The sequence below is a fragment of the Canis aureus genome, chromosome 21 (genome assembly GCF_053574225.1).
Source record: "Canis aureus isolate CA01 chromosome 21, VMU_Caureus_v.1.0, whole genome shotgun sequence".
Lineage (NCBI taxonomy): Eukaryota > Metazoa > Chordata > Mammalia > Carnivora > Canidae > Canis > Canis aureus.
Window position 1 is genome coordinate 14832772 of NC_135631.1, and position 27975 is coordinate 14860746.

The window sequence follows — 27975 nt, forward strand, 5'->3', positions numbered from 1 at the left end:
CTGTGTGTCTCAACCCTTCCAGATATCTGTTGCTCTTCATCCATGACCCCTGAAATGCTGCTTGGCATTTTTGCAGTAAGAAAAACCATCTTTTTCAAGAAGTGCATGACTGAAGTCTTTGCTGAGCACCCATGTGGCCATCTGCAAATCCCTGTAGTATGAAATCATCACAAGTGACAGGGATACAGCTTTGTCTTTCAGGTGGCATGTGCTAGAGGCTTTGTCCTTGCAACCACTCAGGTCCTCATCACATTGTGGCTGCCTGTGTGTGGCTCCAATGTCATAGACCACTTGAGTGTGATGTAAATCCTTGGTTGAAAGTCATCTGCATGGACACTCATACCCTTGGTCTCTTTGTTGCTGTCAAATGTGTGTTCATCTGCCTGTGAACATTTTCCTCTTGATGGTCTCCTAGCTGGTCATCATATGCTCCCTGAGGACCTGTAGGTTGTAAGACAGACACAAAGCCATGTTTACCTTTATCTCACATGTCACTGTGGTGGTTTTAGTATTGTGTCCTGAATATTTATATATTTGCATCCAAACACCATCTTCTCCACTGAGCAAGTTTTGGCTGTATCTTATACCATGGTAACTCTCCTGTTGAACTTAAACTTAAAACTTGCACATTCAGAAATTTGGAAGAGAAAAATGCCATGAGGAAGTACTGAGGTAAAAATGGTAACTTTGACAGATATCCACAACTTTATAAAGTTTTCTGCTAAATGGAAAAGAGAAAAGAATCTCTGGGGTACAGGGGCACATGAACACTATTTGTCCAATGTATGCTTATTTTGACATCTAGGTACTGTGAGGAACGGTCCAGGGAGGAAATTACTTATCACTGTAAAAATATCCCACTTAGATTTATGAATTTATTGTCCAATGGATAGTCAAAGTTCAATGTACTGTGAGAATTAGAGTTCTTATAAAATGCAGAGTGTCAGGACAGAGCTCTGGTGATTAATTTACCAGTTTTCTTGTTGGATGACATATGTACTTTCTAAACTGGTGTCTGTAAAGCCAATGATAAATAGCCATTGCAGTTTATATTGAAATCATGTAATTATTAATGAATCAACTTAATTTTTAAATGTAGCTTTCAACTTGCAGTAAGATACAAATAACAAAAATTTCTACATGCGTAGTTCAGTGCTGCTGAGTCATTTCACATTGTCATGATGGTTAATTAAGTAAATTGATGTTTGTTATGCAAACACCAGTACCATCTATGTCCAGTGCCTTTTCATCTTCCAAACTGAAATATCACACTCATCAAACACTAATTCCATATTCCCTCTCTCTGCGCCTTAGACAACCACCAATCTGTTTTCTTTCAGTCTATGAATTTGGCTATTTTAAGTACCTGTGTCTGTGGAATCATAGAATGTTTGTCTTTTTGTGACTGTCTTACTTCACTTGGCATGGTGAATTGTAGGTTAATGTATGTTTTAGCAGGTGTCAGAATTTCCTTCATTTTTAAGGGTAAATAAAAATCCGTTTTGTGCATATATCTCATTCTGTTCATACATTTATCTGTCAGTGCACACTTTGGCTACTTGTACTTTCTAGCTCTTGTGAATAATACTGCGATGAAAGTGGGTATGGGACTATCTGTTTGAGACCATGATTTCCATTATTTTATACACCCCAAAGTGGAATTGTGGATCATATAATAATGTTTTCCTTAATTTTTTAGGAAGTATAATAACATTTTTCCTAGCAGCTGTATAATTTTACATTCCCACCAGCAATGCACACTTGTTCCAATTTCTCCAGCGTCTTGTATGTGTTATTTATTGCATTTTATGGTCATAGCTTGGATATGAAGTAGTATTGCATCATGGTTTTCAAATGCATTTCTCTAATAATTAGTGACATTGAGCATCTTTTCATGGGCTTACAGGGCATTCACATATCTTCTTTGGAGAAATATCTATTGAAGTTCTTTGCTCATTTTTAATCAAGATGGTATTTTGTGTGTGTGTTTTTGAGATGTAGAAGTTCTTCCTATAATCTGGATTTAAACACTTTATCAAATGTATCAGTTGCAGATATTTTGTCTCATTTGTAGGAAGCCTTTTCTCTCTGTCAATAGTGTCTTTTGATGTTCAAAGTACATAAGTTGATAAAGTATAACTTCTGTATTTTTCTTGCCTGTGATTTTGGTGTCATACCAAACTCATTGCCAAATCCAAAGTTATGAATTTTTCTCCTAATATTTTCAGAGTTCTAGTCAGTAGTTTAGGTCTTTGGTCCATTTTGAGTCTATTTTTATATATGATGTATGTTAAGGGTTCAGTTTCAGTACTTTGTAGATATTCGGTTTCACAGTGTCATATTTTTTTTGAACACGCTGGTCTGGTCTATTAATGTTCTTGTTATTCACTGAAAATCATTTGGACACCTATGTAAAGGTTTATTTTTAGGCTCTGTATTCTGCGCCATTGCTATGGCTGTCATTATGACAATATCACACTGTTTTGATCACCATAGTTTTGTAGTAAGTTTTAGAACCTAGATATAGTCCAACTATTTGTTTTTTTCCCCAAGGTTATTTTGGATACTTGGAATGACTTGAGTTTTGACCTGAATTTTAGGATGAATTTTTCTTTTTCTGCAAAAACAATTTTTTAAAGATTTTTTATAGGGATTGCATTGAATCTTTAGATCATGTTAAGTAGTATTGACATCTTAATAACATGACCCATATCAATTCATTACAGTCTTTCCATTTATTTGTGTCTTTTAGAATATCTCTTACCAACAGTGTGTAGTTTTAAAATATAGGAGACATTTGCCTCCTCTTTAAGTTTATTGCTAAGTGTTCTTTTCCTTTTGATGCTGTTGTAAAAGGAATTGTTTTTTTAAACCTCTCTGGGTTATAACTGGTAACACAGAAATTCAATGTGTTTTCTTTAAGAAAAAACAACCCTCTTGGGGTTGTGGTGCCTGGGTGGCTCAGTCAGTTAAGCATCTGATTCTTGATTTCCGCTCAGGTCACGATCTCAAGGGTAGTGAGTCGAGCCCCACATTGGGCTCCATGTTGAGCATAGAGCCTGCTTAAGGTTCTCTCTCTTTCCCTCTCCACTTGCCATTCCACAGATCACCACTTTCTCTCTCTCTCTCTCTCTCTCTCTCTCAAACTCCCTCCTCACCACCCAAAACAAGAAAATAAAAACCAAAAACTTATCAGGGAGCTAATATGGGGGAGCATTATGGGGAGCATATGCTTGCCTGATGCCTTGAAAACAACTTGATAAATATCAAATTATCTGGACACCAAGGAAATTGTTCTGAGTACTGAGAGAAAAATGCAGAACCAGGAGGAGAAAAGAGGCCACATCATGGAAAGTATGTGATGTGATCTGGGGGAGAAAAGAATGGTCAGTCCAGTAGAAGGGAGGGAGCCCTGATCAGGGAGGGAGGAGAGAAAGAGAGAACAGAGCACAAGGCTTTGCATACTTTCCCCAAACCACTATTAGGAAATATGAGGAGGGCTGATTATTGTAAGTTTTTACAAGCAGTGAGAGAGCCCAAGAGTGTCATTGAGCTGCCCAGTTCATTAGCAAAGGAGCAAAGACTCCTGCTAACCGATGCTGGCTTTTTGCTGTGCTTTGCCATAAACTCCAAGGGCTTGTGCATTCATGCAACTGCCCTTCTGGGACAAATTGGCACCAGCCATAGTGTGGCGAGACCCTCCCTCAGATGATCACCACAACTCTGCCATGCCAGGTTCCTAACATTTGGAGTTTTGAAATCAAGCTAGAATGTCTGAGATAAAACACAGGAGCACTCTGCTGCTGGGTGGGCAGATAATTCTGATGTAGGGTAAAGGCCTGGGCCTGAGGGAAGCCTGGGACAAATGAGGGGAGATTTTTCTTTATGTGAGGGCTTCCTGAACAGTGGTGGGTGCAAATTCCCCTCTCGAGGGACAAGAGAGCCAGTTGATGCCATTTTTACCCACACCCATCAACACAGTACTCACAGTGGACACTTGCACTGCTTACGCCAAGCCCCATCCCCCTGTACTCTGCAGGTGCTTTTTTCCCCCCTGGGCAAGTGTGTCTGAGAGTCAGCATCAGTGTCCCACCAAAGACCAGCACAAACCCCTGCATGCACCAAATATAATGACCATAGAGTGCTGCAAAGCTCCAGCTCTAGGGGATAAAGGATCTAGCCTCTTTTAATAGGCAGACCAAAACACACCTAGCCAAACTCAACACATGGTAGACAAGGTCCAAACATTCCCCAGTGGACGCAAGGACATACTCTGCAAATGACTCACCTGAGGGAAAGAGAAGCCAGAACACAATAGCACAGTGCAGACAGACTACACCAGAAACACTTCCTGACGTGCCCGCCTCTTGACAGTATATGACCTCTTCCTCAGATAACCATTTCTCTCAGGAGCAGGAAACATAACAGGCCTTTCTAGCACACAAAAGACAGAGACCTAGATGAAATGTCAAGATGGAGGAATCCATAGAAAGAATAAGAAGAGTCATGGGAAGGGATCCAATCAAAACAGATATAAGTAATATGCCTGAACTAGATTTTAAAAGAGTAATCATAAGGCTACTACTTGGGCTTGAGAAAAGCATAGGAGTCACTAGAGACACCAATATCTCTTATTTCAGGGATAAAAGACCTAAAAACTAAAAGTTAGGCTGAAATAAAACATGGGACAACCAAGATGGAAAACCGGCTGGATGTAATGACCGTAAGAATGAGGAAGCAGAGAAAGGAATCGGTGATATAGAAGACTAAATTATGGAAAATAATGAAGCTGAAAAGAAAAGGGAAAGAAAATTATTGGATTATGAATGTGGATTTAGGAAACTCAGTGGCTTCCTAAAGCATAATAACATTCATTTCATAGGAGCCTCAGAAGAAAAAGAGGGAGAACAAGGGTAAGAAGGTTTATTTGAGCACAACATAGCTGGTAATGTACCTATCCTAGGGAGGAAAGAGACACCGCATCCAGACAGCATAGTGAACTCCTGTTAACATCAACAAAAGCAGGCCAACACCAAGACATATTGCAGTCAAATTTGCAAAATATTGAAAGACTCCTGAAAGCAGCAAGGGAAAAGATATCCCTAAACTACAAGGGATGACTGATCAGGTTCACATCACGTCTGTCCACAGAAACTTGGCAAGCTGGAAGAGAGTGGCATGATATATTCTATATACCAAATGGGAAAAATATAGGGCCAAGAATACTTTATCCAACAAGGATGTCATTCATAATAGAAGGAGACATAGTTTCCCAGACAAAAACTAAGGCAGTTTGTTACCACTAAATCAGATCTGTAAGAAATATTAAGTGGGAAAGAGATGGAAAGTGACAAAGACTAGAAAGAACCAGAGCAAATCTTCATAAATACCAACTTTACAGGTAATACAGTGGCATTCAATATATATCTATCATAATCATTCTAAATGTAAATGGAATAAGTGCTCCAATCAAAAGACATAGGGCACCAGGATGGATTAAAAAAACAAGACCTATAAAAACAAAACAAAACAGGACCTATCTATATGCTTCCTGCAAGAGACTCATTTTTGTCATTTTATTTTACTTTAAATTTTTTTAATTTAAATCAATTTTGTTAACATATAATGTATTATTAGTTTCAGGGGTAGAATTTAGTGACTCATCAGTTGTGTATAACAACCAGCACTCATTACTTAAAGTGCCCTCCTTAATGCCCATCCCCCACTTACCCCATCCCCCCACCTACCTCCCCTCCAACCCCCACTTAGTTTCCTATAGTTAAGAGTCTCTTATGGGGATCCCTGGGTGGCGCAGCGGTTTGGCGCCTGCCTTTGGCCCAGGGCGCGATCCTGGAGACCCGGGATCGAGTCCCATGTCGGGCTCCCGGTGCATGGAGCCTGCTTCTCCCTCTGCCTGTGTCTCTGCCTCTCTCTCTCTCTCTGTGACTATCATAAATAAATAAAAATTAAAAAAAAAAAAGAGTCTCTTATGGTTTTCCTCCCTCTGCTTTTATCCTATTTTATTTTTCCTTCTCTTATCCTGTGTACATTTCTTTTGTTTCTTAAATTCTACGTATGAGTGAAATCATGTGGTATTTGTTTTTCTCTGATTGACATATTTTCCTTAGCATACTTGCCTCTAGATCCATCCTTATCACTGCAAATAGCAACGTTTCATTCTTTTTGATGGCTGAGTAATATTCCATTATATATATAATGGAATATATATATATATATATATCATGCATATATATAAAACTCACATCTTCTTTATCCATTCATCTGTTAATGGACATCTGTTCCCTTTCCATATTTTGGCTATTGTGGACCTTGCTTATATAAACATGGGAGGGGGGCATTAACACTTCAAATGACTCTGTATTCTTTGGAGAAATACCTAGTATTACAAGTACAATTGCTGAGTCATAGGGTAGTTGTATCTTTAACTTTTTGAAGAACCTTCATACTGTTTTCCAGATTGGCTGCACCATTTTGCATTCCCACCAACAGTGTAAGAGAGTTATCTTTCTCTGCATCCTTAGCAACATCTGTTGTTTCATGAGTTGTTAATTTTAGCCATTTTGACCAGTGTGAGATGATGTTTTATTGTGGTTTCAATTTGGATTTCCCTGATGCTGAGTGATGTTGAGCATATTTTTTATAGGTCTGTTAACCATTTGTTTGTCTTTTTTGGAGAGATGTCTATTTGTCTTCTGCCCACTTTGTGACTGAATTTTTTTGTTTTTTAGGTGTTCAATTTGATGAGTCCTTTGTAGATTTTGGAACTAGTCCTTTATCTGATATATCACTTGTGAATGTCATCTCCCATTCCATATAGTGCCTTTCAGTTTTTTTATTGTTTTCTTCACCTGCAGAAGCTTTCAATTTTGATGAACTCCCAATATTTTGTTGTTGTTGTTGTTGTGAGGCAATTTTTTTTTTGCTTTTATTTCCCTTGCTGTGTCTAACAAGGAGTTGCTGCAGCCAACGTCAAAGAGGTTGCTGCCTGTGATGTCCTCTAGGATTTTTTTTTAAAGATTTTATTTATTTATTTCTGAGAATACACAGAGAGGAGAGAGAGAAGCAGAGACACAGGCAGAGGGAGAAGCAGGCGCCATGCAAGGAGCCTGACATGGGACTTGATCCCGGGTCTCCAGGATCAGGCCCTGGGCCGAAGGCGGTGCTAAACCACTTAGCCACCAGGGCTGCCCTGTCCTCTAGGATTTGATAGATTCCTTCTCACATTTAAGTCTTTCACCCGTTTTGAATTTATTTTTGGGTATGGTGTGAGAAAGTGGTTCAGTTTCATTCTTTTGTATGTGGCCCAATTTCCCCAACACCATTTATTGAAAAGACTGTCTTTCCTCCCTTGGATATTCTTCCTGCTTTGTTGAAGATTGACCATAGAATTGAGAGTCTATTTCTTCTTTCTCCCTGAAGGATTTCAGCACTGATGGGCAGGATGAATATGGCTGTGCCCTCTCTCTTGCTCCAGAGCTGAAAATTCCTGCCCCCAATTCCAGTGAGCCTTCACAGAGAATCGATTAGTCACTCTTTTATCCCAGTTTCTGTCAGAACTCTGTGTTCACCTGGCCTGTGACTGAGTGTTTTTATCTCAGGCACGTAAGGGAGTTTCAAACTTCAAAGGCTATGGACCTCCGCGGCATGGACCTGCGCTGTTCCTTCTGGGGTGCGGGGGTGTCTGACCATGCTTCAGTCTTTTGTAGGAAAGTGATCACATGATCTCAGAGAAGTTGTAGCTTATTACAACACAGAGCAGAAAGCGGAAACCTACACTCACTGTTCCATGCCAGCCTCCTCACTCCTATGCCTGGGAATTCTACCACACGCAGGCACCAACCATTCTTCTTGCAACCATGGGGTTCCTCAGACCATGCTGTCACACCTGGGATTCTTCCCCAGTTCACCACTTAGGCACCTTGAGTCCTGGCACATTCCTCACTGTAGCCCACTTCTAAAAGGTTCAGTTTGCACTCCACTTGTCATAATATTTCGCAGTAGCCCCCTTAAGCAAGTTCCCCCCGCACCACAGCCTCAGCTATCACGTGGGATTGAAGGATCAATTCTCTATACCTGTACTTTCCAAGCAGTGGTCCCTTTTCTACTTGTAGACTTACAACATTTGTTTTCCTAGATCTCTGATTGATTTCTTGGGTGTTCAGAAAGATTTGATAACTATCTAGTTGAATTCGAGGGATGAGAAAAACTTAGGGTCCCTCTACTCCTCCACCATCTTAACCCCTTGAGAGACTTATTTTAGACCTAAAGACACCTGCAGATTGAATGTGAGGGGCTGAGAACCATCTCGTGTGCTAATGGACATCAGTAGAAGGCTGGAGTAGTCATACTTATACCAGATAAACTAGATTTTAAGCTTCAGACTGTAATAATAGATGAAGAAGGGGACTATATCATAATAAAGTGGCCTCGGGTACCTGAGTGGCTCAGTTGGTTAAGCATCAGACTCTTGATTTCTGCTCAGGTCTTGACTTTGGGTTATGAGTGCAAGTTTCTCATTGTGAAAAATTAATGAGAAAATAAAGAAACTCATTGATAACAATATAGTAATAATAGGGGACTTTAACACCCACCTTACAGCAGTGGACAGATCATGTAAGCAGAAAACCAAGAAGGTAACAAAGGCTTTGAATGACACATTGGACCACATGGACTTAAGGGATATGTTCAGAACATTTCATCCTAAAGCAGCAGAATACACATTCTTTTTGAGTATACATGGGACATCCTGTAGAATAGATCACATATTAGGTTGCAAATCAGGCCTGAACAGCTACAAAAACATTGAGATCATACCATGCCTATTTTCTGACCACAGTGCTATGAAACTTGAAGTCAACCACAAGGAAAAATTTGGAAAGTACAGTAATGCACGAAGATTAAAGAACATCCTACTGAAAATGAATAGGTTAACTAGAAATTTAAGGAATACATGGAAGCAAATCAAAATGAAGACATAGCCATCCAAAATCTTTGGGATGCAGCAAAAGCAGTCAGGAGAGTGAAGTATATAGCAAAACAGGCCTTACTCAAAAGTAAGAAAAATCTCAAATATGCAACCTTAGCTTGCACCTAAAGGAAGTAGAAAAGAAACAGCAAATAAAGCCTCAAGCCAGCAGAAGAAGGGAAATAAGAAAGATTAGAGTAGAAATAAATTATATATAAACAAAAAAAAACAGCCCCCTCCCCAAGCCCCAGTAGAACAGACCAATGATATTAGGAGCTGGTTCTTTGAAAAAATTAATAAAATTGATAAATACGTTGCTAACTTATCAAAAAGAAGAGAAAGAACCAAAATGAATAAAATCATGAGTAAAAGAGGATATATCACAACCAACACCACAGAAGTATAACCAAGCATAAAAGAATATTAGGGAAAATTATATGCCACCAAATTTGGCAATCTGGAAGAAATGGAAAAATTCTTAGAAACATATAAACCACCAAAACTGAAACAGGAAGAAATAGAAAATTTGAACAGACCCATAGCCAGCAAAGAAGTTTAAGCAGAAATCAAAAATCTCCCCAAAAGTAAGAGTCCAGGACCAGATGGTTCCAAGGGGAATTCTATGAATCATTTATTTTTTATTTTTTTTATTTTTTAATTTATTTTTTATTGGTGTTCAATTTACTAACATACAGAATAACACCCAGTGCCCGTCCCTGTTCTTCTCAAAATCTTCCAAAAAATAGAAATGGAAGGAAAACTTCCTAACTCATTCTATAAGGCCAGCATTACCTTGACTCCACAACCAGACAAAGACCCCGCTAAAAAGGAAGAATTACAGATCAATATCCCTGAAACATGGATACAAAAATTCTAATAAGATACAAGGAAAACAAATCAAACTGTACATTAAACGAATTTTTCACCACAACAAGTTTATTCCTGGGCTATAAAGTTAGTTTGGTATTTGGAAATCAAACAACATTACCTACCTCATTAATAAAATAAAGGACAAGAGATATATGATCTTCTAAATAGATGCAGAAAAAGCTTTTGACAAAATAAAGAATTCACTCTTGATAAAAACCCTCACGAGGGTAGAGATAGAAGAAACATGCCTCAACATCAAAAAGGGCATATAGGAAAGACCCACAGGTAAAATAATGCTCAATATGGAAAAACTGAGAGTTTTTCTTCCATGGTCAGGAACAAGACATGGATTTCCACTCTCACTATTCTTATTTAACATAGTACTTGTAACCCTAGCCTCAGGAATCAGACAACAAAAAGAAATAAAAGGAATCCATATCAGCAAGAAGGAGTCAAACTCTCTATTCATAGATGATATGATACTCTCTGTAGAAAACCCTAAAGACTATATGTTGGCAAATCGAACTTAAAAATAAAAAAATACATATAAATAACCCACCCCCCCAAAAAAAAGTACATCAAAAAATTGCTAGTACTGATGCACACATTCAACAAAGTTACAGGATAAACAAAATGAACATATAGAAATCTCTTGTATTTCTACATATCAATGATGAAGCAGGAGAAAGAGAAATAAAGGAATTGATCCTGTTTCCAATTGCACCGTAATCCATAGGATACCTAGGGACAAAACTAACAATGAGGTAAAAGATCTCTACTCTGAAAAATATGGAACACTTATGAATGAAACTGAAGATGACACAATAAAATGGAAAAACATTCCATGCTCATGGATTAGAAGGATAAATATTGTTAAAATGACTGTTCTACCCAAAGCAAGCTACACACTCAATGCAATCACTATCAAAATACCACCAGCATTTTTCATAGAGCTGGAATAAACAATCCTACGATTTGTATGGAACTACAAAAGATCCCAAAATGGCCAAAGTAATGTTTAAAAGAAAACCAAAGTGGAAGCATCACAATTCCGGACCTTAAGGTATATTGTAAAGCTGCAATCATCAAGGTAGTATAATACTGGCACAAAAAAGACATCTTGATCAATGACACAGAAGAGACAACCCAGAAATGGACCCTTTACTATATGGTCAATTAATCTTCAACAAAGCAGGAAAGAATATGTAATGGAAAAGAGATAGTCTCTTCAACAAATGATATTGGGAAATCTGGACAGCCACGTGCAGAGGAATGAAACTGGACAATTTTCTTACACCATACACAAAAATAAATTCAAAATGAATGACAGACCTAAATGTGAGACAGGCATCTATCAAATCCTAAAGAAGAACACAGACAGCAACCTCTTCGACATTGCTGCAACAACTTCTTGTTAGACACATCTCCAAAGGCAAGGGAAATAAAAGCAAAATGAAACAAAACCATTGGGACTTCATCAAGATAAAAAGTTTCTGCAAGTGAAGGAAACAGTCAACAAATATAAAAGACAATCCCTGGAATGGAAAAGATATTTGTAATTCACATATCTGATATTGGGTTAGTATTCAAAATCCATAAAGGACTTATCAAATTGAGCACCCCCAAAATAAATAATCCAATTAAGAAATGGGGAGAAGACATCCAGATGTCTAATAGATACATGAAAAGATGTTTGACATCATTCATCATTAGGAAAATACAAATCAAAACCAGGATGAAAAATCATCTCTTATCTGTCAGGATGACTAAAAGGAACAACACAAGAAACATCAGGTGTTGGAGAGGATGTGGAGAAAGCGTAACCCTCTTACACTGTCGGTGGAAATGCAAACTCGTGCAGCCACTCTGGATAGCAGTATGGAGGTTCCTCAGAAACTTAAAAAGTGAACTAATCTATGTCCCAGCAAATGCACTACTAGGTATTTACCAAAGGATACAAAAATACCGATTCAAAGAGGCACTTGCACCCTGATGTTGATAGCAACATTATCAACAATAGCCAAATTATGGAAAGAGCCCAAATGCCCATTGACTGACATATGGATAAAGAAGAGGTGGTGTGTGTATGTATAAACACACACACACACACACACACACACACACACACACAGGAATATTACTCAGCCATCAGAAAGAATGAAATCTTGCCTTTTGCAACGATGTTAATGGAGCTATCCTGCATTTTGCTAAGTGAAATAAGTCAGCTTGAGGAATAACAATACCATATGATTTCACTCATATGTGAAATTTAAGAAACAAAACAGATGAACATAGGAGAAGGGAAGGAAAAACAAAATAGGATAAAAACAGAGGGAGGAAATCCATAAGATAATCTTATAGAGGGATCCCTGGGTGGCGCAGCGGTTTGGCGCCTGCCTTTGGCCCAGGGTGTGATCCTGGAGACCCGGGATCGAATCCCACGTCGGGCTCCCGGCAGGGAGCCTGCTTCTCCCTCTGCCTGTGTCTCTGCCTCTCTCTCTCTCTCTCTGTGACTATCATAAATAAATAAAAATTAAAAAAAAAATCTTAGAACAAACTGAGGGCTGCTGGAGGAGAGGTGCGGGGAAGAAGGGTTAGATGGCTGACAGGCATTAAGGGGGGCACTTGTGATGAGCACTGGATGTTGTGTGTAAGCGATGAATCATTAAATTCTATTCCTGCAACAAACATTATACTATATGTTAACTGACTAGAATTTATTTATTTTTTTAACTGATGGGAATTTAAATAAAAACCTACAACTAACTAACTAACTAAATAAATAGAAGAAAAAAAAAACAAAACAGAAACTTCAATTTACATAAAGAAACACAGTTCACCTACCTGCACCCCAATGTTTATAGCAGCAATGTCCACAATAGCCAAGCTGTGGAAGGAGCCCTGATGTCCTTTGATAGATGAATGGATAAGGAAGATGTGGTATGTATATATACAATGGACTATTAGCCATCAGAAATGACAAATACCCACCATTTGCTTTGACGTGAATGGAACTGGAGGGTATTATGCTGAGTGAAGTAAGTCAATTGGAGAAGGACAATCATCATATGGTTTCATTCATATAGGGAATATAAGCAATAGTGAAAGAGATTATAAGGGAAAGGAAGGGAACTGAGTGGGAAAAATTAGACAGGGAGACAAACCATGAGAGACTCCTAACTGGGAAATGAACAAAGGGTTGCGGAAGGGGGGATGGGCAGGGGGTTGGGGTAACTGGGTGATGGGCACTGAGGAGGGCATTTGAAGGGATGAACAGTCAGTTGGTGTTATACTATATGTTGGCAAATAGAACTTCAATAAATGGAAATGGAAAAATAATGTATAAATAATATAGAAATTCTATATTCATATGTTTTTTCCATATATTGATAAGAAACTTACATGTACTTTTGTTTATAATGTCTCAAAGCCAAAAGCTGCATGCTAATTAAAGATAGAGATAAAAAGGATAGGATAAGCATCAAAAAAAAAAAAGAAAGAAAGAAAGAAAAGAAAAGAAATACAGTCCACTGAAGAAGGGTCAAAGTAAGGTAAAATAACATATCTTATTTATCTTAAAAAAATAAATTTAAACTTCCAAAGAAGTTGCAAAAATACTAAAGAATTCTCACATACCTTTTGCCAATAGCACAAGAAATTAGATGCTCTGTAAACATACGGAAATGTAAAGTAAAAATCACTTAAAGAATGAAAAAAAAATCTTCTCAACAAACTGGATACAGAAGGAATTGACTTCAACATATAAAGGCCAGATTTAATATGGGTAATACGATATTCAAGAGGGAAAGGTTGAAAACTTTCCCACTCTTATCAGGAATAAGATGAGAGTGCCTACATTCACCATTCCATTTTACAATAGCAGTGTAATAAAAATCGTGGGGAAATTTTTAGCATTTTTCTGCATGTAGGTCATACCATCATTGGAGTGAGAACAAATTACTTAGCATCTTTATTTAATTTTACTGCCTTTAACAATGTTCCTGATGGTAGCCACCTTCTATCCTTTGGATCTCAGCCTAAGCTTCACCTTTGAAGAAAGGTCTTCTCCATAGTAGAATTCTTCCTAAGTACCTTGTTTGTTATAATATTAACTCTGATGAACACTATAATTAGTTTAGTAAGTTGTCCCCTTATTTGCTGTCTGACTCTTTTATGAGTATACCAGGCCCATGCTGGAAGGACCTTTTGCATAAATTTCCCCCCTATTTCACTAATTGCTATGTTCTCCCTCATAGAATGGTTCCTGGAGCTAAACAGGACCTTCAAGTTAAATAAATTAATAATTTAATAGTTACTATGTCTAAATCTGTAAGTAAATAAAATATCTAACCACACTTAAATTGTCTATTAAATAAAAGGAAATAAAACTTACTATGACAAGTGGGGAAATATATGATAAATTAATCTTCCCTTACACAAAATGACTGGGCTGAAATTTTGTTCCTGACTGGAATTAGTCTTATCATGGTTCTAATGCTATATACTTTGTTTGTGTTACATCTTTTTGGCTCAAACTATGTGATTTGACCTAATCCTGTATCCAGATATTTTCAGAGTTTTTGTTGAAAGTCCCAGTGAATTTAATTAAGCAAGAATCAGTCTTGGACACTTTCCAATTTTAGGACTTAATGAGGAATGTGGTTAGAAGGGATAAAATGTCCAGTGATCTTTGCTCGAATTGGGAAGAAGATTCTATGCTCCTAACAACTGATACATATTTTTTAGGAGGTTTCAGTTAGGTTTAAAGCATTACCGATAAAAGCACAAGAATATCTCTTGAATTATCAAGTCAGCTTATCTGAGCAAACTAACAGGACAGAATGAGGACAACTGAACAGTTGAATGATATTTTTCGTTTTATAAATTAGTGGGAATGAAGTTATTTGAAAAAAATCTCCCCCTGCAAATGGCTAGTTGCTCTCTTCTTATGTAAGATGAGATTTATTTGTCTTTTTAATAAATTATCCTAATGTGATACCTTTTTCTTTTTCTGTGTGGAAACTGGAATTCCTAGGAAGTAATCTACAGTGCAAGTTAAAGCAACTGACTAAATAACCAGAAGACTCCCTGGATAAAATGAATAGACAGTTGAAGGAAATAAATATATTGTCAAGGAATGTATCTTTTTACCCTCTCTTGTCAGATTGGATGACAGAAGGATTCAGGTCCTGATGAGTGAGTAAAAAGTGTCCCTTCAAATTGTGGATATGCGACACATATAAGACTAACAAAAAATAATGGAAACCAAGCTTTGCAATTGTGTGAGTAGCTTTATTATGTAAAAGTTAGACCACTTTGAGATAAACCAAACTTGGATTCCAATTCTAGTTTTATCATTTAAAAATGGGTGACATTGGAAAATTAATTACATGATCTGAGCCACACTTTCTTGAACTATGAAACGGGGATTACAGTTTCTTTTACTGTTAGGTGAAATGTGATTCATTAAGTTGTGAGTGTGTGATTGGAATCCACTGTAGTTGTGAGCAGTGGAGTGATAGATCAGAATCAGATTTAGAAAGGATCATTTGTCTGCTTCAGGTAACAAATTGATGGAAGCCAGAATGAAAGGGGAGGGGGTGGGAGGGGGTTAGTGCAGTGGGGAAGAATAAGTGATGGGGGGGGAGGCAAATGATCCAGTTTGTGATATATTTTAAAGGAGGTTAATAGAATTTGTTAAAGGCATCAATATGCCATATGAAAGCAAGAAAGCCATGCAGGATACTGTGGTATTTCTTATGTGAGCAATGATGTGGAAAGTGGTACCATTTAGTGAGGTAGGAAACACCTATGATTTTCTGAGGAAAATAAAAAATTCAGTTTCAGAAGTACTGAATTGAATTCTAATTGGAGATGTCCACAGTTGGAGATGCTGTATATATGAAGTTTAAAAATTAACAGAGAGATACAATGCTGGAGTGCTTTCCCATTTATTGGCCAAGTAAAGGGGTCATAACCAACCAAAGACCAGAAGAAAGAGGTCTCCAGGAGGGGACAGACAATCCAGGACAGTGGCCTTCCATTCCTAGATTGATCTACTCACTTTAAATATGTCAGTTACCTTAAATGGTTCTCAAGTATTTCACTTTTGTGACTTTATAAACTGTGCACCTTTATTTGGAATTCCCTTGCCTTCTTTTCTTGTCCTTACTCTTTTCCTTTGAAACTTAGCTAAAGCATTGCTTCCTTTGGGAAGTCTTCTTTGAGTTATCTTTGGTTAATATATTCCTACCCCTGTTCTTTGCATTGTGTGACTGTTTTTATAATGGCAGTTATTTCATTGATGATTATTATGTATGATATCAATGAGTATAGGAAACTATGACTTATTTAACTTTGAAATCATAATGTCCATTACACATGTGACATAAACAGGTACTCCTTCCACAGCCTTATTATTATTTTTTTAGATTTTATATTTATTTGAGAGAGACTGAGAGAGAGAGATAATAGAAGAGGAAGAAGCAGACTCACTGCTGAGCAGAGATCCCAATGTGGAGCTTGATTCCACAAGATCCACAAGATCATGACCTGAGCTGAAGGGAGAGAGTTAACTGACTGAGCCCCAAGAACCCCATCTTCCACATTCTTTTCATTAAATGAGTCAATAGAAGAGTGATCTAATAATGCATTTAATGGTTTTCCCTCTCCTTTTGTAGATCACCTGCTTCTAATATGAGAAGTCAGCTCCTATGCAGAAGATGGAACTAAGAAACAATGTAACTTACTTTGTCCTCTTGGGCCTCACACAGAATCCAAAGGAACAGAAGGTCCTTTTTGTTATATTCTTGCTCTTCTATATTTTGACTGTGGTGGGCAACTTGCTCATTTTGGTGACTATATCTCTCAGTAAGACCCTGGGCTCACCTATGTACTTGTTTCTTGCTAACTTATCATTTATGGATGTCATTTATTCATCTTCTATATCCCCTAGATTGATTTCAGACTTATTCTTTGCGAAAAATACCATATCGTTCCATTCTTGTATGATTCAGCTCTTTACAGAGCACCTTTTTGGTGGAACAGAAATATTTCTTCTGCTGGTGATGGCCTATGACCGCTATGTGGCCATCTGTAAGCCCTTGCATTATTTGGTTATCATGAAGCAATGGGTGTGTGTTGTGCTGCTGGTGGTATCCTGGGTTGGAGGTTTTCTGCACTCAGTAATTCAACTTAGCACTATTCATGGGCTCCCATTCTGTGGGCCCAATGTCATCGATCATTTTTTCTGTGACATGTACCCCTTACTGAAACTGGTCTGTACTGACACATATGTTATTGGGTTGTTAGTTGTAGCCAATGGAGGGATGATCTGCACTATTGTGTTTTCATTCTTGCTCATCTCTTATGGTATCATCTTGCACTCTCTAAAGAACCTTAGTCCAGAGGGGAAGCGGAAAGCCCTCCAGACGTGTGGCTCCCACATCACTGTGGTGGTCTTTTTCTTCGTTCCATGTATTTTCATGTATGCAAGACCTGCTAAGACATTCCCCATTGACAAATCCCTGAGTGTGTTTTATACAGTCATAACCCCAATGCTGAACCCGTTGATCTACACTTTGAGAAATTCTGAGATGACAAATGCTATGAAGAAGCTATGGAGAAGAAATACTATATCTTTCAGTAGATAAGTGTATTATTTACCATGAAGAGAGTTATTTTATATTGGATTCCATTTTCTAAGAATGTAGAAATCTTTAAAAAATGAATCTGACTCTTTTTGTGTCAAGAATTTAAGTTAATTAAAGAATAAACAAGATGATTATGGTATAATAACATTTTCCCTTTCTCATAGAATGTGAAGTTTATAGTGTCTTATAGATCACTTCATTTAGAACGAGCACTGCGTATCATATGCAACTAAGGAATCACTAAATTTTATCTCTGAAACTAATAATACAGTGTATATTAACTAAATTGAATTTAAATAAGGAATTTAAAGGAAGAAAACAATTTTTATCTATTTTATGTATTTATTTTAAAACATTCTTTAATATTTATTGTGCATAATTCGTTTTTTATATTATATTAATTTATAAGATATAGATCTGTTTATGTATGTGTGCATTTCCTTTTTTATAAAAAAGGAAGGTTTTATTATTTATTTATTTATTTATTTATTTATTTATTTATTTATTTATTTATTCATTTTTATTTTTGGTATATTTTTTATTGAAGTTTGATTTGCCAACACATAGTATAACACCAATGCATCAAGTGCCCCCCTCAGTGCCCAACACCCAGTCACCCCATCCTCCCACCCACCTCCCCTTCCACTACCCCTTGTGTTAATTTCCCAGAGTTAGGAGTCTCTCATGTTTTGTCACCCTCCCTGATTTTTCCCATTCATTTTTCTCTCCTTTCCCCTATAATCCCTTTCACTACTTTTTATATTCCCCGTATGAGTGAAACCATATAATGATTGTTTTCTAGCTCTTTTAGGTTAAGGTTAGATTGTGTATTTGAGACTTTTCTTACTTCTTGAGGAAGGCCTGTATTGCTATAAGCATCCTCTTAGGATCACTTTTGCTGCATCCCAAATGTTTTGAACTGTTGTGTTTTCAGTTTCAGTTGTTCCCATGAATTTTAAAAATTCTTCTTTAATTTCCTGGTTGACTCATTCCTTCTTTAGTAGGGTATTTTTTAACCTCAATGTATTTGTGGTCCTTTCAAATTTCTTCTTGTGGTTGACTTCAAGTTTCATAGCATTGTCTTCTTAAAATATGCATGGTATAATCTCAGTCTTTTTGTACTGGTTGAGAACTGATTTGTGGCCCAGTATGGGATCTATTCTGGACAATGTTTCATATGCACTCAAAAAGAATGTATATTCTGCTGCTTTAGGATGGAACACTCTCAACATATCTGTGAAGTCCATCTGGTCCAGTGTGTCATTCAAAGCCCTTGTTTCCTTGATCTTCTGCTTAGATGACATGTCCTTTGCCATTAATGGGGTGTTAAAGTCCCCTCTTACTATTATTAATTAGTTTCTTTAATTTTTAATTAATTGGTTTATATATTTGGCTGCTCCCAAGTTGGGGGCATAAATATTTACAATTGTTACATATTCTGGTTGAATAGACCCTTTTATTATGATATAATGTCCTTCTTCATCTCTTCTTAGAGTTTTTGGTTTAAAATCTATTTTGTCTGATATAAATATGGCTACTCTAGCTTTCTTTTGATGTCCATTATCATGATGAATGGTTCTCCACCCCTCACTTTGAATCTGGAGATGTCTTTGGGTCTAAGATTAATCTCTTGTAAATGACATATAGATGAGTCTTTTAAAAAAAAAATCCATTCAAATACCCTATGCCTTTTGATTGGAGCATTTAGTCCACTTACATTAAGAGTAATTGCTGAGGGGATCCCTGGGTGGCTCAGTGGTTTAGCGCCTGCCTTTGGCCCAGGGTGCGATCCTGGAGTCCCAGGATCGAGTCCCACTCGGGCTCCCAGCATGAAGCCTGCTTCTCCCTCTGCCTGTGTCTCTGCCTCTCTCTCTCTCTCTCTTTCTGTGTCTATCATAAATAAATAAATAAATCTTTAAAAAATCCTAAAAAAAAGAGTAATTGCTGAAAGATATGAATTTAGTGCCATTCTATTGCCTGTAAAGTTACTGTCCTTGTAGATTGTCTCTGTTCCTTTCTGGTCTTTGTTACTTTTGGCCTCTTTCTTCCCTCAAAGGATCCCCTTTACTATTTCTTACAGGATTGTTTTAGTGTTCACAAATTCTTTAGCTTTTGTCTGTACTGGAAACTCTTTATCTCTCCTTCTATTCTAAATGAGAGTCTTGCTGGATAAAGAATTCTTGGCTTTATTTCCCCATTTAGCACCTTGAATATATTATGCCAGTCCTTTCTGTCCTGCCAGGTCTCTGTGGACAGATCTACTGCAGGTCTGCTGTCAGCGTTATGTGTCTATCCTTGTAGGTTAAGGACCTCTTATAGGTAAAGTAGGTTAAGGACCTTAATCTACTTTCAGGATTTTTTCTTTATCTTTGTAATTTCCAAGATTCAGTAATCTGCCAAGGTGTTGAACTATTTTTGATAATTTTGAGGGGAGTTCTCAGTGCCTCTTGGAGTTGGATGCCTATTTCCTTCCCCTGATTAGGGGAGTTATCAGCTATAAGTCATTTAAATAAATCTTCTACCTCTTTTTCCTGTTGCTTCTCATTTCTGGGACTTCCAGAATATGGATATTATTTTGCTTTATGGAATGACTGAGTTCCCTATGTCTATGTTCATGATCTATTTTCTTTCTTTCTTTTTTTTCAGCTTTTTCATTATCCATCACTTAATCTTTTGTATCACTGATTCACTCTTTTGGTTTATTTATCCTTCTTTTCATGGCCTCCATTTGGGACTGCATCTTGGTAATAACATTTCTAATTTTGACCTGACTAGATTTTAGTTCTTTAATTTCTACAGTAAGGGATTCTCTAGTGTGCTCTATGCTTTTTTTTTCAAGCTCAGCTAGTGTCTTTATAATCACTGTTTTAAGTTGTAGTTCATCTTACTTATATCTGTATTGATTAAATACCTGGCAGGGAGTACTGCCTCTTGTTCTTTTTTGTGGGGTAAATGTCTCCATCTTGTCATTTTTTCTAGAAAATAAAAGATGAATGAAAAAGAAAATAAAGAACAAAAACAATAACAGCAACTAAAAAATCAAACAAAAAACTAGATCCTGGGAGGGTTTTGGTCTTGTTAAAAGCACAAGAATCCAAAAGGAAAGTAAAACAATAAAATAAAATAATATGAAAGGAAACAAAAAAATAAGGTATATAAAAAAGAAAAAAAGAAAAAAGAAAACAATGGAAAAATAAGAAAATAACAAAAAATTATACTAAAAATTAAATGAAAATATAAAGAATTCTATATATTGCTTTCCTCAAGAGCTGAAGCTTTTGTAGTCCTCTATGATTAAAACCTGGTGAGAATGAATTGTTTGTGCTGGTTTTCCAGAGAAAGCATCTGTTGCACTGATTCTCAAGTGGTTCTGCCCTAGTGGAAATGCTTCTCCAGGGCACAGGGAAGCAGGGCTCAGTATAAGCAGTTCTAGACTTCAGTAGGTGGCACTGTTTGGGGCCCTGAAGGCTTTCAGCACTGATGGGTAGGATTTATATTGCTGTGCCCTCTCTAGCTTCTGAGCTAACCTGAAAGCATTGGTCTCCCATTCCAATGAGCCCTCACAGAAAAGCAATTAATCACTCTTGTCTTCTTGTCAACTCTGTGTCCATCTGGCCTGTCACTGAGCATTTTTATCTTGAGCTTGTGACTGAGTTTCAGTACTCCAAATTTTAAGGACTCCCTTGAGGTGGATCCATACTGTTCCTCACAGGAGAGGGGCAGGATTTCTCATGCTTCTGCCTTTTGCTGGACTCATCCAAGGAGAGAGGTCCTAGGACCATGCCACAGTTTGCAGTATATGGCAACACAGAGCAGAATGCTGGCACCTAGACTGTTCTCATGCTGGCTTCCTCCCTCTTATGTCTGGGAACTCTACTACATTCAGGCACCCTCATTCTTCTTGGGACCCTGGGGATCCTGAGACTGTGTTGTCATGCCTGGGATTCCACCTGCTTCACTACCTTTAGGCCAGGCCCTTCCTCCACTGTAGCAGACTTCTAAAAGTGTCAGTGTGGGGCTCTGCTCCTTATAATACTTTGCAGTAGCCTCCTTAAGCAGGCTCATTCTCCTCCCCCATATCCTCAGTTTTATCACACAGAGTTCAAGTCTCTGCACCTCCTGCCTTCCAAGCTTCTGCACCTTCCTGCCTTTCTACTCCTAGAGGTGCAGCATTTGTGTTCTTAGATCTTTGATTTCTCAGGTTTTCAGCATGATTTGACAACTGTCCAGTTGTACTCGAACGAGACAAACTTAGGCTTCTCCTACTCCTCTGCCATCTTTATTCCTCTCCTTTACGTACAAATCTAAATGATTTTTTGTAGGAAGAAAAATGCAAAATGTGCTGGGAGGTTTCTCTCCCAAGGGGTACAGCCAGGTGGCAGATTAAAGAAGTGGTATGAGCTTGACAAGAAAAACTCTCCTTGCTAAAAGAATAGAACTGAAATGTTCTCACCACAAAGAAAGAAACAATAAAGTATGTGAGACAATGCAGGTGTTAGCTAATGTTATGGTGGTAATCATTTTGCAGCATAAAAATGTATCAGATCAAAACGTTGTACACTTAAACTTACAATAGGTTATATGTCAATTATTCTCAATAAAACTGGAAAAAATTTCTGTTCTCTGAAAGTATACCGTCATGGATTCCTTGCTCCTTGTTTTGAACAACAGATTCCAAGTTGTTTTAATTGAAACTATATGTTTATATGGAAACACACACATACATACATATAGATATATATCTTATAAATTATAAATATAAAATGTGAATTATGCACAAGAAATATAAATATTAAAGTATATTTCAAAGTGAATATATGAAATGTATATATGTTATTATTTTTTAAATTTTTTATTTAAATTCAATTTAGTTAACTTACACTGTATTATTAATCTCAGGGCTAGAATTTAGTGGTTTCTTAGTTGCATATAATACCCAGTGCTCATTAAATCCAGTGCCCTCCTTAATGCCCATCACCCAGTTTGCCCATCCTCCCATTCACTGCCCCTCTAGGGCCCCTCAGTTTGTTTCCTGGAGTTAAGGGTCTCTAATATGCCAACAGATGCTTCTAAGGAGAGGTTGTATTGAATGGATTATCTTTCAAAACTGTCTTACAAAAAAAAAAAAAAAACTGTCTTACAACTCCATAGCTCACTCAGAGGAAACTCCAAGCCCTTCTAATGTTAAGGCCTAACATCTGACTTCATTTCAATTGCTGTCTGCTCCAGCTACAGTGGCCTCCTCACCCTTCCTTGAACACAAGACATGCTCTTGCCCTAGTGCATATGCACTAGAGTTTCCCTTGCCTGAGAGGACTTCCCCCAGATAACCACTTAAACAATTGTTTCATGACCTTCAAATATCTCAGAGGTCACCTTCTTGGTGGGCTCACACTCACCGCTATAGTAAAGTAGCCATATTTCCTGTCCCCACACAGGTTTACTCTGGGTCACCTTCCTCGAAGCACTTCCCAACTTCTAACATACACTCTTCCCTTGTTCTGCCCCTTACTACCAGAACATGTGCCTCACAAGGTGGGCAAATGTAGCCCATTTCTAGTCCACCGAAGTGTCTTAGATGTTAAAATAGTGTTCCTGTGTCTGACAATTATCAGTTGAATGAGTGACCAGCATACTGCCCCCTCTCTCTTCCAGATGATCCTCAGGCCATAGCTGTTACATGGTGTTGCTTTTCTCCTCATTGCTGATCTCCCCCCATAACCTCCATTGATTGCCTCTATTCCATACCACCCCCCCCCCCTGCACAGCACAGGAAACAATTATAGTTCTCCTTCAGAAAAAGTTGTACCTAGGCTAATGGGTCATGTATGCCAGACAAATGTGAATTGAAATTAGACGCTGCTTTATCACTCTATGAATTAGAAGTGGAACCAGAACTAGATCACTAGATCTATGGGTAGGGAGCAGGTAGATGAGCAGAGAAGACAGAAACTAACTAATTTAATAAAGATTAGAAACAGTCAGATCTTTTCTCTAACTCCAGAATCTGCCTTTTTAAAAAAGATGAGGAAAAAATGGAAAGAATAATCCAGAATAGCCCTAGAAGGAGGAGAAGAGATGAATGATCTGAAAATGCATCTTGTGATACCACAGAGACTCCTATGTGCAAGGGTTCACTGGGTCTTGTGGAAACAATGAGAGGCTTAGGACTCCTGCGACCATCACAGACAGGGGAACACCAGAGAAAATAAGACCAGAACTTACACACGAGAGTAAAAATAGACCTAATTCTCTATATTAACAAAGAGAAAGAACACCCAAAAGCTGGGGGCTGAGGGCTTGATCCAAGCTGGGGCCCAAGCTGACCTGGTCATAGGAAGCTCTTGATGCCCATAGTCATAAAGACAGGTGATGTCTGAGTCCCTGTGATCACAGGTCCTGGTGTGACAAAATTCCACTGAAGTGACCAGCTATAGCAAAGATGACTCAACTGGGGAGTGACCATGTTAAAGCCCATAATGTACTGAGTACTGACCAGGCAGGGTTTTGTCCACACTTGGCTCCTCACAGCCTCTCCTGGTCCACCTACAACAGACAGCACAGCAATCTGGCAGATTCTGGAAGGTTCTCAGTGCTTCCATTTATTTCGTATCTCAACTTTAAGAGTCTTCTACTTTATTACCATGCCAATTTTATATGACAAGAATAGGAAAAACAAAGTCATATCCAGATTTTCTTTTTTTTTTTAACTTTTTTTTAATTTATTTTTTTTTATTGGTGTTCAATTTACTAACATACAGAATAAGACAAGTTAAATATTACTTCCCAGCCAAATATGAAGTAAAGACAAGGATGGTAATGACCCAGTCCCATCTCTGCTGGAAGAGGAAAGCAGATTAGGGAAAGAACACAGGTCAGTTGGGGGAAGGGACATGATGAGTAGAGGTGGGCCAATTTCCCCACCTGCTCACATTATGCTAATAGGAACAGAGTCACTTTCAGACACCATTAGCAGATGGAGATATCCGGGGCTCTTGAAGTCAAAAAAGTGGGAGTGTGAACAAATCTTGCATCACTCAGAGTCCCACAAGGCAGCTGGCTTGCTCTGTGAAAGAAAATAGTCATGAACAAATTCAGGTCAATCATGTTAAGTGCTGACATCTCCACATGCTTATAATGTTCCACTCAAAGAATCCTCATAACCCAGTCATGTCCCCTCTGCCCCAACCACTCCCCTTGGCTTCAGGCCCTCCAGGGTCTCACCATTAGGAGCCATGACAGACATCTGAGAGTCCTGAGCACTGCCTACGGTAGAACAACAGGATGTGGTCAAAACCCACAAGAGATGAGACTAAAGGAGGAGCTATATAGGGTGGCTGAGTTCCCCCATGGGGTCCTATCTATACTATCCCAGGGTCTCAAGGATCACTCCCTCCATACTTATTTTCAGCCTGTGAGTAGCTCCCTCCTTTTCTGCCTGTGGGAAGAAAATATCATGTCAGAGGCTAAGGAGAAGGCTATGGTATCCAAAGGAATACCCTAGTCCTGTACCAAAATGCAGTTTCCAGGACTGTTAACTGAAGACTCACGGCTGTATCGGAGACCACAGAGAAAGTATATGTAGGGGCACTGGGCCAACTGTCTTCCCGGAGGTCTGTCTGTATCAGGGAATTCCCCCTACCTTCAGCTGCTAGGGCTCAGGTCCCCAATGCCAGAATAGAAAGGTGAAAAATCTGTCCTTCATTTGCACAAGTCTTTACTAAGGAGTGAATGTTAGCAGCTGGCTAGCACATGTATGTGGATGGTACCTCTTTTTCTGTCTCTTTTTAAAAGATTTTATTTATGTATTCATGAAAGACATACAGAGAGAGGCAGAGACATATGCAGAGAGAGAAGCAGGCTCTGTGCTGAGCAGGGAGCCTGATGTAGGACTTGATCCCAGGACTCCGGGATCGTGACCTGTGCCAAAGGCAGATGCTCAACCACTGAGTCACCCAGCTACTCCAGATGGCACTTCTTATTAACAAGACAGGACAAACTTCTACTTTGGGCTTGAAACCTCCCAGTAGGACAGGAAAACTCAGATTCCCCCCACTCCCTTCCCTACCTGAGTGCTTCTTCCTCCATATCACAACTCCAACCAGCATAGCTCCAGTGATCACAAGGAGAACCAGGCCAGCAATGATGCTCACTATGGGGATGGTGGACTGAGGAGGTGGTTCTGGAAAGGGAAGGGAAGGCGAGGGGCCCAGACCTCAGGCTTGAGTCATGACCTCACAGTTGTTCTCTGAGAAGAGTGTCTATGCCAAACCCCTCCTTACCCCATCTCAAGGTGATGGGCTTGGGCAGGCTCTTGTGCAGAATATGGCATGTGTATCTCTGCTCCTCTCCAGAAGGCACCACCACAGCTGCCCACTTCTGGAAGGTCCCATCTCCTCCAGGCCTGGTCTCCACAAGCTCTGTGTCCTGGGTCTGGTCCTCCCCATCACGCTGCCAGGTCAAGGTGATCTCCGCAGGGTAGAAGCCCAGAGCCCAGCACTTCAGGGTGACCTCATGCTCAGAGATGGGACGGCGGGTCACAGATGTTTTGGGGGGGTCTGAAGAAGAAGAATCAGAAAATCCACACTCTGGGTTACCTTCATGGGTCATTAAAGCAGCACTTGTGACCATGCTGAGGATGGAGAGGACAATTGGTTTAGAAGGAAAAAGCACAAAACCCTGACACAGCCTAGACTTGGTTGTCTGGAATAACATTTTAGAATCACGGAAAGATCCCAGGACAGGAGAGTGCAGGTCTAGAGTGGGGAACACACTAACGGTCTGGACTGCAGCAGAGGGTCAGTGACTCAGAAAACCTGGAGTCAGACCTCCAAAAATGTTCTCCGATGGAGAACAAGGCCTTGAGAAGGAAAGCCATGGTTCACAAGGTGGTTTCCAGGATGGAGGAGAACTCTGATGAGTTATTTCAGGGATGGTCTCCACCTGCCTCCAGGGAGACTGGATTCCTCAGTTGTCCTCTAGAGGAAAGCAGCTCTTTTGAAGAATTACTCTGTAGTGGGAATATGAATGTTGAGATGGATCTTTTTCTTCCCACCTGTGGGAGGGGGCAGTATTCTGACACTGAGTCCACCCTCCCTTCCTTGGGGGAAGCCAGCCCCAGCAGAGTGAAGATGGGGAGGCCCCTGGTACCTGCGCGCTGCAGCGTCTCCCTCCCATTCTCCAGGTGTCTGCGGAGCCACTCCAAGCACCTGCCCTCCAGGAAGTTCTTACGGTTCTCAGCTACACTGGCCGCATCCCACTTGCGCCGAGTGATCTGAGCCACCGGGTCCTCCACGATCCAGGAGCGCAGGTCCTCGCTCAGGGTGATGTAATCCAGGCCGTCATAGGCGTGACGCTGGTACCCGCGCAGGAAGCGCCCATCAGGTCCCACGTCGCAGCCTGCTATAATCTGGAAGGTGTGAGACCCTGGCCCCGCCCCACGGTGTGTCAGCACGAAAGTCTACAACTGAAAACGAAACCCAGTCGCGTCCCCAGGAGTCTCCTTCCCTTTCCGGGACGGGGACGGGTGAGTCCCGCAGCCTCGGGGTGGCCCTCGGCCCCAGACACTCGGGGCGACCTCGGCCCGTGGGCGGAGACGGGGATGGCGACCTGGACCCGCCCCCGTGGCTCACCGGTCCTGCTCTGATTGGAGTAGTCCTGCGAAACTTCGTTCAGCATCCCTCGGAGGAACTGTGTGCAGGTCCTGGAGTTCAGCGTGCGCTCTTCCCAGTACTCAGGCCCCTCCTGCTCCAGCCACCGCACCAGCGGCTCAGGCCGCCGACCCTCGCGTTCGCTGTTGAACCGTTCGAACGGCGTGTCGTCCACGTAGGCCACTGCCCAGTGGCGGGGCTCCCCGTGGCCAGGCCGGGATACGACGGTGTTCAAGAACCTCAGGGAGTGCGAGCCTGCGGGCGCCAAGAGGCTGAGCCTCCTCCCGGGCGGGGGTCCCGGGGGCTTAGGGGCTGGTCGGTGGGGAAGGGGCCAGGGGCGGGAGGTGAGTGGGGCCGAGGTGTGGGCGAGGCGGAGGTGAGGGCCTGGGTCCATCCCGGGTGGAGTAGGGCTTCCTCCCCGCTCCCCGCCTGCGGCGCTTTCTCTGCGGACCCCAGGCTCACCTGCACTGGTCTGGGCCAGGCCCAGGGTCCCCGACAGCAGCAGCAGCAGCAGCAGCAGAAGGAGGGTTCGGGGGCGCATGACAGGCATCCACGCGTTCCAGGCAGCAACTGAGTTGCAGAGGAGACACTGTCAGCCCTGAGCCACGGTGAGGTGACGCCGATTGGCTTCTCTAGAAACTCGACTGGCAATGGGAATGCCACCCGGAGTCGCGTCACGAGTATCCCGGCAGAAGGACCTGAAGCAGGATGTGAGAGGAAGTGAAACCAGCGCATGTGGGGGGGGGACTCCCCAAGCAGGGCTTCCCCCGCCCCAGACACTGCCTTTGCGCGGACACCCTGAGCGACAGGCCTGGGG

At 40.1% G+C, this 27975-nt stretch overlaps 2 protein-coding genes across 5 annotated transcripts; one reads left to right on the forward strand and one right to left on the reverse strand.

The window, feature by feature from the left end:
• LOC144292629 (patr class I histocompatibility antigen, A-2 alpha chain-like) lies at positions 1-27952 on the reverse strand. 4 transcript variants are annotated; one of them, XM_077863284.1, is made up of 8 exons: positions 27621-27952; positions 27141-27413; positions 26659-26934; positions 25791-26066; positions 25577-25690; positions 24899-24946; positions 24733-24774; positions 24201-24574 (listed from the first exon to the last, which is right to left on the reverse strand). In XM_077863284.1, exons 1-8 carry the CDS (start codon positions 27706-27708, stop codon positions 24546-24548), a joined length of 1146 nt encoding a protein of 381 aa, XP_077719410.1. In that variant the 5' UTR covers positions 27709-27952; the 3' UTR covers positions 24201-24545. The 4 variants fall into 4 exon arrangements, with proteins under 4 accessions (XP_077719407.1, XP_077719410.1, XP_077719408.1 ...); XM_077863282.1 differs by lacking the exon at positions 24899-24946 and having other exon boundaries at positions 27621-27946; XM_077863281.1 differs by lacking the exons at positions 24201-24574; positions 24733-24774; positions 24899-24946 and adding an exon at positions 1-441.
• Positions 16570-17508, forward strand: LOC144293246 (olfactory receptor 4A47-like). The gene has a single exon (XM_077864336.1). The coding sequence runs from the start codon at positions 16570-16572 to the stop codon at positions 17506-17508; it is 939 nt and encodes a 312-aa protein (XP_077720462.1).
• Positions 27953-27975: the final 23 nt, after the last annotated feature.